Genomic DNA, 12,926 nt, shown 5'->3' with positions numbered 1-12,926 from the left:
GGGATTGGATGATCCTCTTCTGGCTCTACTTCTAGCCATCCAGCATTGCCTTGGTTTAGGAAGTAAGGATTGCCAGGGTGATGAAATCCATCCATTTATCTAGACGAGAAATAAAGGTAAGGAATTTATGTAACAATTCTAAAATAAAGCGATGAACAAATAAAAAGTTTCTATAAGAGAAACTTAATGTTTATCCTATTATGATTATTATTGGTTCCTTCTATGAGAACATGGTGCATACTAATTATATACCACTTAAGTCGAATAGTCTTTCGAATAAATGATCCTACTCTAAGTCCACATCCAAACAAGGAAAAGGAAGTAAAGCTTATACCACATATTCTTAGTCTATGAAACCTAATTATATATAATCGTAATGTATGCACTTAGTACTCATAGAACTATCAGCAAAAGCCTTTTTGTTCTTAAGAAGTTTGTTCTTTGAGTGAATAGTGCCTAAAATACTCCTATAGTATTTTACTTTATGTTTTGTTCTCATGTTATTTTGTATATGAAGATGTATATGTATAGTTTGGTAAGTTTTACACATGTCGCAACACCACTATCACTCATGAACACACGTTAACCATATCTCAAACGAATATAGTTGATCAGGCTATATTGATCCGAGATATGATTACATAACTGCCCATGTTTAACTGTAGTATCCAACATCTAATTACTTTTGTTATGTTCTAGTATGACATTGTTCGATAGTAAGTATGTAGGTATGTAATTATGTATACTTTGAGTTAAGTATTTTAGTACTTAGAAAGTATAAACTCTTGGTCAGAGTACTTTAATCTCGATTCACTATAAACAATGCTCTGATACCAATCTGTCACACCCCAAAACTGGAATGGCGGAAACATTCTGGGGTGGAGGACGTCATGTACAGTATCATAACAATGCAAAGTAGTAAACAAGCAACAACATCAAAGGGTTGTACTAGATAAAGCTTTGTATCAACAAATCAAATGGAAAGAATTCTTACATTTTTGAAGATCTAGATGAAGATCCTATTGATACTTGAGAGAGAAATCGGTTTCCTTGGGTTGAACTGGTAAAAAGTGTTGAAAAATGGCCAAGTCTAATATATATATATATATATATAGCCAAGAGTTTGCGGCCGTAAACTCTAGTTTATGGCTGTAAACTCCAATTCTTGTAGTTTTCTGACTTGTATTCTGCACACTGAACTCTAGAATAAACTTCCTAACATCACCTCTTGAAGGTGCTAGGTTTAGAACACTCAAACAAACTCTAAACAATGCTAAATGATAGCAAAAACAAGTCTGACTTTGATTGAATTGATTGACTATACAAGATAGAAATTCTGGGTTGTCACAGAAACTAGGTCGCTAGGATTTCTTGGTTTGTCTAGGGGCGCTGTTTATGGGTCCACATGTTCTACTTCAGTGATGATTACTCCCTCAGATGAACAGAGTGTTGGATTAGGTGTCTAAGCCCATAACTATTTTGGTATGCACTTGACCCAATTATGTGCATGGTCCTTTTGGGTTGCCTTCACCATAGCAACTGATAGGATGAATTAAGGAGAAAGAGGATTAATTATGATTTATTAATATATTATATGAATAATATATTAAAAGAGAAATCATATTATTTAATTAATATTAGTCAAGAATTAACTAAGAATTAAGGAGTGATGTTATGGTTCGTGTACCATGCATCGGAGCAGATTGAGGGGTGATGTTATGGTTCGAGTACCATACATCGGAGCAGATTGAGGAGTGATGTTATGGTTCGAGTACCATGCATCGGAGCAGATTGAGGAGTGATGTTATGGTTCGAATACCAGATATTGTAGCAGATTGAGAAGAGATGTCATGGGCTGAGTACCATGGTTCTTAGCAAATGATGCTTGTGATTCTCCGGTTGTCCGGTCAGGATTGATTGCTGGAATTTGGACGCGATGGGGTTTTAGGCCTGAGGGCCATGATTGAGTCCGAAGAGGCATCCCTTGAGAGGGAGGTCGAGAGAATTTCAAAGTATTTTGGTAAGATGTCAGGTGTAGTCGCAAGACTCAAGCATTAGTAAAGAAGGCATTTATGGGGGATTGCGGTTTGAGTGAGCAATCAGCCGATGGAGGAGATGTCACCTTCTGTGACCTGATGGGTGCTATTTATGTTTCCTGTGGGAAGTAGGAGAGGCATGAGATTTCAGTTTTGGGTTTAGGAGTAAACCCTACGGGTTGACATTGATGACGATTTTTCCACCAGAGTATCAGGCAGCACGTCTGCCGCGAGGAAATGATCTACCATGAGCAGGTATTCAGTGGGGACTGAGATGGTCAAGGACCACATTACACCCTAATTGAGTATAGTATGGCATGTGGTAGCGGTATCAGTGGGTAATCCATTCGAGTATATCAGAGTGGTGGCTCTTCTGTCTATGATGAGTATTGAGTATGGTAGTGGAGTCCCTATTCTTGTGATGATTCATGTGTTGGAACGGGGGTTGAGAAGTCGAGGATGGGGAGTATGATGATTTATTGTTTCAGTCTAAGAGTCAGTGATAGTACTGGGCAATTGATATGTTCGGTGTTGGGATGGTATGAGACTTCAAACGGCTAGAGGCAATCGTAATGAGAATTTCCTGAGGATTTCATCGGAGATTTAGGGTAATTGAGGTTTCTTGATCTCTACATGGGGAGATCATTGGGCGTTGTGTGGCACCTTCCAAGCATAGGTGTGATGTTTCTAGTGTAAACCGTCTGTGGGTTATATTGTTGATGCGTCAATTGGTGATGGTTCGAACCCTAAGTGGGGGAGAATCGGGTATTTTATTGAGGGAACCAGAGATTTGTGCAAGAGCGGTTAGGGGTTGGATACAGAAACCTGCGGCTCGAATTCATGAGACCAGGTTCATTGGTGATCAAGGAAAGGTGCAGAGCGAGATAATGCATGTGGTATATGTCTAAGAAAGGGATGGGTGTCTCCACAGTAGGTGGCAAATGGTCAGGAATCTGGTGGTGGTCAGGGCCGTTTCAAGTGGAAGGCTCGTAATGATGGTATGGGCAGTTGAGAACTTCTGGGTCGAAGTATGGATTGTATATGCCCCTTTTTGGGGAGGATAGAAGATTATCGAACAGCCAACTCCCAGGTCAGTATGTGTATTCTTGCTTGGATTTTGAGCAGTAGAGGAAAGGGTTTAGGAGGATCATCAGTGTGTTCTGAAGCGTTAGCGCTTTCTTTGTATTCCAATTGAGTGTTTGGATACACTGAAGTTGCGCATTGGGTAAAATGAAGAATTATTATGGGGTACAGAGGAAATGTATTGTTGTATATGTAGGGTGCTGGGAGTAGGAGATCAGTGGTTGAGGCAGGACATTGTGATGTTCTGTAATGGTGTTCCGTGGTACCCGGGTATAATGTCCCAATTTCGGAGCTATTTAGAATCTTGAGTTTGAGACGACTAGTGGTGTATCATGTATCTACGGTTCCAGTGGGAGCCCTTCGGGTATTGACATCAAGAGGGAATCTTGAGTTTGAGACGACTAGTGGTGTATCATGTATCTACGGTTCCAGTGGGAGCCCTTCGGGTATTGACATCAAGAGGGATTATTTAAGAAAGTGGATCTCCGTAGAGGTAGGTACTTTGTTATAGCGGTTGCCGCCAGAGTCTGTGATGCATATTTGAGACAAGTGTGTGTAGATATCTATGATAGTATACGGAACATGAGTTAGTGGACGTAGTGTGGCGTTGTAATGAGAATAAGAGTATGGGGTGAAGCTACGGGGAGTCGTAGTATTCACTAGTCAGAGGGTGTTGTGATGCTACGGGGATCCGTACTACTCACAAGTCACAGAGAGAGAGAGAGAGAGAGAGAGAGAGTTGTGATACTACGGGGAGGCGTAGTATTCACCATTCATAGGGTGTTGTGATGCTACGAGGAGCCGTAGTACTCACAAGTAAGAGAGAGGGAGTCGTGGTACTACGGGGAGCCGTAGTACTCACTAGTCAGTTGGTGTTATGGTGCTACGGGGAGCCGTAGTACTCACTAGTCAGAGGCTGTCGTGATGTTGTGGGGAGCCATAGTACTCACTAGACGGCAAGAGAGTGTGATGATGGAGTGTTCTCCGATCAGTGTATGATGCAGAAAAGTTGTAGGCTTGATTAGCCTTAGTATTGAGTTTTTGGAGCCTGGTGGTTGAACCAGGGGCGAGACTGGGGTCTCCGTCTCTGTCGGGAATCATTATATTTTGTTTTTGAGTTGTGATTGTCACATCAGGAGGGAATTGGGATAGTGGTCACGAGGAGGAATTTAGTGAGATATTTTGGATCATGTTATGGGTGACCTTTGGAGGTTCAGCCGTGGAGTCAAAAGCTGACCTGGTGCTCAGTATCGAAGAGGGATATAAGAAATGAGCTAGAGCTTATCATGCTGATGTCTGAGGACACTTCAGAGCGAGCGAACGATTCAGACGCTCGAGGACATGCTTCGGGCATGTGTATTAGATTTCAGAGGGAGTTGGGACACGTACTTACCCTTGGCTGAGTTTTCCCGTAACAACAGCCATCATTCGAGCATTGCTATGCCACCCTTTGAGTTGTTGTATGGGAGGAGGTGTCAGAATCCCATTTGCTGGGGAGAGGTAGGGCAACATGTGATGGGTAGTACAGAGATTGTGCTTCAGACGACCGAGCAGATTCAGCAGGTCAGACAGAGGTTGCTGACGGCCCAGAGCCGTCAGAAGAGTTATGCGGATAGTCGACGATCAAAGCTCGAGTTCTAGGTCGGTGACTTCGTACTCCTGAAGGTATCTCCTTGGAAATGAGTGATCCGGTTCAAGAAGAGGGGCAAGCTGGGACCCCGACATATTGGCCCGTTCCGAGTGATTGCGAGGGTAGGTAGGGTAGCCTACCGGTTGGAGCTACCTACAGAGTTGGGCCAGATTCAAGACACCTTTCACGTATCGCAGCTAAGGAAGTGTATAGCCGACGAGTTGGCAGTGGTACCATTAGAGGATATTCTATGTTGAGAGACCGGTTGCGATTATGGATCGGAAGATCAAGGTTCTGAGGAACAAGGAAGTGCCTCTGGTGCAGGTCCAGTAGCAGCATCGGAAGGGGTCTGAGCTGACTTGAGAGCCGGAGCGAGAGATGCGTGAGCAGTATCCAGAGTTGTTTGCGAAGGAATGATTTCGAGGGCGAAATCTAATTCAAGTGGGGGAGAATTGTAACATCCGGATTTTTAGAGTTATTATGGTGTAGGTTAATCTTGTAATTAAAGGAGAGACTCGACGAGTTGAGGATCCAACTCGTCGAGTCGAGTCGGGCTTCTCACGTGGATTTAATGAGTGGACTCGACGAGTCAGAGGAAGGACTCGCCGAGTAGGTGTTGGGCAGAGAAACCCTAATTTCTCGGGTTTGGGACCTATTTAAAGGTCCTTATGGCCTTCATTTGCGGCCATTACACCCTGAGAAACCCTAGAGAGCAGAGAGAAAGCATGTGGTGCAAGAGGAGGGCTAATTCATCATCTTTTGGTGTGTCTTAGCAAAGGGAAGGATGGATTTCGAGCTAGGATGTCTCGTGGGACTCAAATCTTCCATCATTTCATTCAGAGCTGTTGTGAGAGGTAAGGATTCATGTCCATCTTCGTTTGGGTGATAGATTTCACGAATCTAGGATTTCTTCTCTTCTTTTGGTAAGAGATCTAGAGTATGTGATGCCCTCTTGTGTCTATATCTTCAGATCTGTACCTTGAGAGGTCCAGAGAGTCCCTATTCCCCAGCTTTATGCAGTCCTTTATGAGTTTGGAGCTAAGGTTATCATTTTAAGGGTTATTTCTCCATTTATGGCTATATGTGGCTTGCATGAACGTAAAGTTTGAAGCTTTACGTGTTTATTGAGCTTGGGAAGGTCGGATCTATGGATTAGAGGAACAGATTTGACCTCAAAGGGTCGTTTGAGTATGATCATGTAAGCAACTCGTCGAGTTCATAATTGGACTCGACGAGTCGAGTCGGGTTGCCCCGCGATTCGAATCCATTGGAAACCCATCGAGTGGAAGGTTCACTCGACGAGTCGAGTGAGGCCTTGGAGGAGTCAGAAGACACGCATGGACTCACCGAGTCACCCCTGCGTACTCGCCGAGTTTGGTCAGAGTTGACCGTTGACTTGAGTTGACTTTTGTTGACTTTGGGGTTTGGTCAACATAGGTAATAGAGGCCATGGAGGGGTAAAATGGTCTTTTACCCACTATCTGATTAGAGAGGGAAAGAGTAATCGTCGGTTTAATTAGAGTTGAGACTTCAAGTGTTAATTAGAGATATTTGCCTTATGTGTTAGGTGGTGGCAAGTTCGAGATTCAAGTGTGAGGATATCTGTTTTCTGCTTTCCAGGTGAGTCTTCTCACTATACTTTACCTAGAGTGGTAACAGAGTTATTGTATGCTATCTATGTGATGTGTGGCACTGCATTATTTCTATGTGATATATGTTGTGTGTATATCAGAGTTAGGACCGGAAGGTCCACAGAGCTAGGACCAGAGGGTCCACAGAGTAGGGTCCAAGGGCCCACAGAGTTATAGCCTCGACTGGCTAATATGTGTTATATGTGGTATTTTTAGAGTTATGTGCCAGTGTATTTGTATGCTATTTATGTGTTGAGATTTATTGTGATATGTGATATGCATGATTCAGAGTTATCAGAGTTAGGACCTTTGGGTCCATAGAGTTAGGGCCAGAGGGTCCACAGAGAGTTGGGACTGGAGGGTCCCACTGAGACACACTGACCAGAGGGTCAACAGAGTTATAGCCTTGAGTGGCTAATATTTGTTAGAGTGGTATTTTGGGGAACTCACTAAGCTTCGTGCTTACAGTGTTTTGTGTTATATGTTTCAGGTTTTCTCAGGATCACGGGACGGCACCGGCTCGATTGTACACACCAGAGGAAGCGTTTGTTTTGAGGATCCTGGTTTATTAATTGATTGAACAAAAGAGTCATGTATTGTAATTTAAACAAAAAAGAGATTTTTATGAAAAGTGTTAAAGAGATAAACGATTTTAAATGAAAATTTTGTTTTGAAAATTTTGGTGTTACAATTGTATGCTAGATCTAGGGTTTATGAGCTTTGGATGATTATTGCATGTTCATTAGACAAACTAGATCCAAAGCTTTAGGGTTTGCATGCACACCATAGGATTGATGTTCTGCTCAAAACCCATCACAAAGATCCCTCTTACGCTTCGTTGAGGTGCTCATATTTCCTGCAGGCTTAGATAAAGAAAAATCCGGATGTTGACCTTTAGACCGATCATAGTGAGAGACGATTATATCACAGCGCGATCGTCAGTCTCGGGTTGTACATGGGAAACAATCCTAGATTCAGACTCCAATACTGCCTCACCTTTAACAGGAGTTTCAGATCTTGTGGTAGGCCCCTTAGCAACTTTGGAATAGGGGGTATTACACCTCCGGAGAAGGCGTTCAAGAAGCATGTTAGATTGGCCACGAATAGTCGGAGCAGCAGGCCTGTCGACAACATAGGGGACTCTTTATAGTCCAACAAGTTTGAGAATGGAATCGTCAGGATCAAACCATTTGAGATAATTAGCAACCAATCAGTTTATGTTGGATTGACCATCTACAGTAAGTTTGGGGTTGGGTTCATGATCACGGTTTAAGAGGCTTTCAAAATGCATAATAACTCTGAAAGTAGATGCGTCTACAAAGAAGAACTCGGTCTTCCATTTCTTGATAGAGGTGGGCAACCCGTCGCATATCGCAATAGCTCCATAGGGAAAAGAAAAAGATACCCAATCGCCCTTTCCATAGTCACGTAAACATGATGAAACATAGATAAAGACATAACTATGTTTAGGGATTTATTCAGTAGCACGAAACACATGATTTTCTTGAAACCGTTGGGAGTAATTTGGGAAATGTGTAGTTTATAATGCCAGATGATGGAATTTAGGAACTCAAAGGCGGATAGGCGGAGTCTAGACCTGAAGAACACAGTGTAAACACCAACATAGCCTTCTGGGGATATGTAGATAGGTTAGTCTCAAGAAGGAAGAATATGTTTGAATTGGGGATCGATTTGGAAAGATTGATAATTTGGTCCAATAATCCTTGAGTCAAAGTAGAAAAGGTTGTGTGGACAGGATGATTACCTTTCGTCATGATAAAGGGATGAAGGAAGAAATCAAATAGATTCGAAGAATTTGAAGCAAAGAGAGGAGTGCGTAGTTAAAATTAAAGAAGCAATTGAAGAAAAATGATTCAATATTTCCCGATAAATAAGGGGCGGTTGGTTATTCTAAGGTAATTGTAATAAGATAGGCAATGATGAATCGTAGGGGGTGGAACGGTCAAATATGATACCTAATTTGAAAGACAAATCTATCTATTAGAGGTCGATGTCAATAAACGAGAATTAAATTTGAATTATTAAAAATAATCCGAACTTAAGGGACTTAGTGAGGTATGTCACCTTCGAACAGAAGTGGTTTGTTCGATCCGAACTCGGACCACTTATATATAGTCCGGACGAGTGTATCGTGGAATGTTGAACCATGTAAGACGAAGTCGAACCACTTGACTTAAGAAAAACATTGTGAACTAACATTCACAAGTGTCAAGTCAAGGAGTCGTAAGGAACAATACACAAACAGCCTGTCATGGGCCAATAGTTCGATACAACTTAGATAGCGAGAATGACAACATTGTAGACGGTTCATAAGTACTGCTTTTGTACCTTCAACACTAGGTGCATTAATGAAGATGAGACGGGGACCTTTTCGACTCGCCCTCATCTCCATTTTCCCATGCAAAGGTAGTATAAAGGCAGACTAGCTCGACCTCGAACATGTATGCTCTCGACAACCACATCTCATTCATAATTCGATAACGATCACCTATATCTTGCATCTGACTTAAACATTGGAGCATTCTCCCAGGTTTAGCGCACGGTGAAAGTCTGACATCTATTTTCTCAAGATCGGAAGGGCTTTAGACGAACAAGCATTACCTTATTAATCAATACAACCCGCCTAGGAACCAAATTCATCACTACTTTTGACAGATCCAAGCCCAACGGCAAACCCAAGACACCTGAAAGGCATATTGGAAGAAACTCACCCAACCACATTCACCATGATAGCTACCTCATCACTTAAAGCGACAATCTCCGATAAGATGCTTTTAGCAAAATTATTTTCAGCCTAAAAGCAAGAAAGAGTCGATGCAAAACTCTCACTAAATTCTTCATGTTCATTTTTGAGACCGTTCTCCAAAATGCATCTCGTCATTTCCTAAAATGAAATTAAAATATCAAGATCCTCAAAACCAATTTGCTCTTTACCTGTATCACTAAATTCTTCATGTTCATTTTTAAATAGCAGCAACAGAAAAGCCAACAAGGCAGTCCTCAACACAACCTGTATCATAATTTTGATGAGTGAGAGATGAGGATTTATCCAACCAAATTATGTACTCCACAATAGAAGACTCTTCCAGATGAATATGACAATCAATATATTTCTTGCACATGATTGAAGATGTTGAATTTTACAATCTCCTAAAAACTCCTTAAAATGTGAAATTGAATCCATCCGATCCTAGTGTTTAATCCACACCACAACCTCGTATCGACTTTCTCACTGCATCCATTATAAAAGGAGATTCTATAGAAGAAAATTGGTCGACAAAAATCTTGTTAAAACGACAACTTGTATGGCTATGCTAAATTGCCATATTTTGTAGCAAAAAACGACTGAAATTCATTTTTACTCCTTGTGGGTCATTGATCCACATACCATAAGCCAAGACCCCTTGAATATGTCTCCTCGGCTTCAAAACACCATGAAAAAAATAAGAATTCTCATCATCTTCTTTATTCCACACACTTTATCCTTTTTATCCAAATTCATTGTTTCCAACCACTCTAAGAACATTTTTGGTTTTCTCCTCTCTAGCACTACCAAGATCCATATGATCATTAATTCGATTCTCTTTTGTTTTCAAAACAGCTTTGTGACTTGACATTTGAATTCTAAACTTTAAGTTGCAAGTTTTTGTTAAAAATATCCATTTTATGTTTGATTATCTTTCCGCATATTTTTAATAACGTCTTCAAACCCCTCCAAATAACTACAGTTGCTCTTCTTTTAATCATTAACATTCACCATGACTGCCCATACTTCTAATTATCTCCTTAAGATCTCTCTCGCATCCCTTCATGTTAAAACCCATCGCTTTACAAACTTCAGTAAGAGGGAAATTTTCATCAACAACAGAAACGGAAATTCTCAAAAGAACCACTACATTTTCAACCATTTATCCAAAAAGCTATGAGCGTTTATGGGCCGGTTTGATTCGATTATAGGCCAAAACCAAACCATAACCAACGCAATCAGTTAATGTATTGTGGTAACCATTATATATCAGTTAATATTGGTTTTGGTTAACGGTTTTAATCGGTTAATCATAACAATACAAATAGACATAAAAATAAAGAGTACATTGCCATAAAAAAATGAAAAAACAAAATTACATTGTTATAAAAAGTAAAAATCAACAAGGACGTTCCTACAAAAATAAATAAATAAAACCAGTGCATTACTATTTATATATTTTGGTTCGGTTTTAGGTGAAACCCATAACGAAGACGCATGTATTAATCAAAATTAAAAACCGCATCACCTCTTTTTACTAAATTTGATTAAAATGGTTTGCATTGGTTTATTCGGTTTCCGACAATGTTTTTCCTTTTTTTTTTCCTTTGATTCATATTTCTAATAATCTTGAGAAAACCCATTTAATCAATATCCCTTTAAACTGTTAACCACGATGAATATTTTAAATACCCGATTATTCTATCTAAAAATCTAATTAACCTTCTAAAAAATGTTCTTCGATTGTTTGGTATCGCGTTCTTGTCCAAGATTTTGATATAAAAAAACTTCTTTAATTAACAATGAGTGTTGATGATTTAAGAAAACTAGATTAGAAATGGTGACAAACCAAATATATTTATAACAATTTTGTAAAAAATATTAATTATTATTATCATAATTAATTTAACTTCTTAAGTCTGATTTTTTATTAAACTTATTTGAAATGAATTGCCCTTTTACTTTTACAATATAATAACTGTTCAATCTTTTTTCCTATCATTGTCTAGCATTGTAAATAAACATATTTGAAATGAATTGCCCTTTAACTTTGTGTTACTTTCCATATGAGCCAAACAGATATAAAACATCAAATCTAGCAACATGAAGCAACAATAAACACCACTTTTATTGAGAGTCTAACTACATATTGCTTCAACAAAATACATTCTCTTATAATCTTGATCTTCAGAACATTGTGTTGAATCAAATTATCATTCAAGAAAGAGTCCTATCTTAGGAACCTAATCAACATATGTGTTTAATTGAAATCCTAAATGAAATGCTGAAATCAATCTCAGACAATTCAATGGTTTAAACAGATGATCAGGCAATTCAATGGATTCTAATGCATTTGCATAATCAGCTTATCATATGCATCAAAATGACATTATGTAGAAACTCTTACCTAAGATGCAGTTGAAGATGGCGGCTGTCTGATACCTGTTAACTGATCGATCCACCGATCCTCAGGAACTCGACCCGCCCAATCCGGAGCCATTCCTGGGAACGATATCCCACGCATCGCCTCCATCACTCTAGTCGTATTCTCCGGCGTCAACGGAGCCCTTCGACGGCTCTCATCCTCTCTAAAAGCTCTCTGCATCGCTTCTCTCATCCTCTCCTCCTCTTCGTGTTCGTCTTCCTCGTCATCTTCGTCGCTCAGATCCAGAGAATTTATTCCATTCTGTACGCAACGAGCTTCCCCATTCGGTAGACGGTGGAAGTTAAGTTCGTGATCGGTATCGGAGTTCTGATCGGAAGAATCGTCATCTTCGATGGCACTGGAAGATATTGGCTCATAGTATTCCGGTGATTCGTCGGGGATCGTGTCCGTGTCGCTTCCACCGGCATTCTCTGCAACACAATGAATTAGAAAACAATCATATGATATTAGACAATTAAACAGAGATCCAATTAAAAAATCGGATTTTGAAGTACCTTCGTTGAAGTTCCTTTCAGAATTTGAAACTGCGTTCATCTTTCTCGATTGAGGGTCTGTGGAGGATTATTGCCGAGAAATTGAAGAAAGCAGATGACGGACGTTTTTTACTCGGCTTTAGCTTTAGCCCATTTCCAGCCCATAACTCTTTTGGGGCTCTTTTGGACAAAGTATATTATTGTTTGAATAAAGCCCATACTTTATTTATTTATGGATTCTTATAATATTATTGGGATAGATTTAATTTAACTACTTAAATATGTATTAATCTACGTATAATCTGTTATGATATTTAGGACATGTTTGGTAAAATTAGCAGGTGGCTGGTAACATATAACGCATAGCGGATAGCTGATAGTTATTGCTTTTATTTGTTATATAAGTGTTCGACAAAAATAGTTTGAATCTCTTAAAACATGTAAAATTACATAAAATAGCATCTTGTAAAATATAAAATAGAAACATAATAATGAAAAATTGATTGTAAACTATTCTCTTTCAAAACTAGGAAATGTTTGATAACTATGTACTATTATAAAATCAAAAGTCGTACGTCAACATTAAAAATTTAGTAATAAAATCATTGACGTCGAGCATATCCTATATTAAAGTAGCACTATCATTCGTAAAAATCTTCATTATTCGTGTCAATACCACAGATATCACAAAGTTCATCAATTAGTACGCAATCAGAATGTTGTGCAACAAAATTAAAAAACATATCTTATTCAGAGTTACGACGAATGAAGTCAAGCAAAACAAATGCCTCCATAATAATGTCAATCTGAGTTTGCACATTAAATTTAGGTATTCCATTGAGTATCTCACATCTATTCTT

At 39.5% G+C, this 12,926-nt stretch overlaps 1 protein-coding gene across 1 annotated transcript; it reads right to left on the bottom strand.

Moving 5' to 3' along the window:
- Positions 1-11,251: 11,251 nt before the first annotated feature.
- Positions 11,252-12,238, bottom strand: LOC145071287 (uncharacterized). The gene is made up of 2 exons (XM_079018193.1): positions 12,088-12,238; positions 11,252-12,003 (listed from the first exon to the last, which is right to left on the bottom strand). Exons 1-2 carry the CDS (start codon positions 12,125-12,127, stop codon positions 11,555-11,557), a joined length of 489 nt encoding a protein of 162 aa, XP_078874319.1. The 5' UTR covers positions 12,128-12,238; the 3' UTR covers positions 11,252-11,554.
- Between the last annotated feature and the right edge of the window lie 688 nt (positions 12,239-12,926).

This window comes from Lactuca serriola, chromosome 8 (assembly GCF_051521515.1).
Source record: "Lactuca serriola cultivar US96UC23 chromosome 8, Lser_US96UC23_V15, whole genome shotgun sequence".
Taxonomy (NCBI): Eukaryota; Viridiplantae; Streptophyta; class Magnoliopsida; order Asterales; family Asteraceae; genus Lactuca; species Lactuca serriola.
Note: the sequence above shows the minus strand (reverse complement) of the source record. Positions and strands in the feature narration are given on the sequence as shown.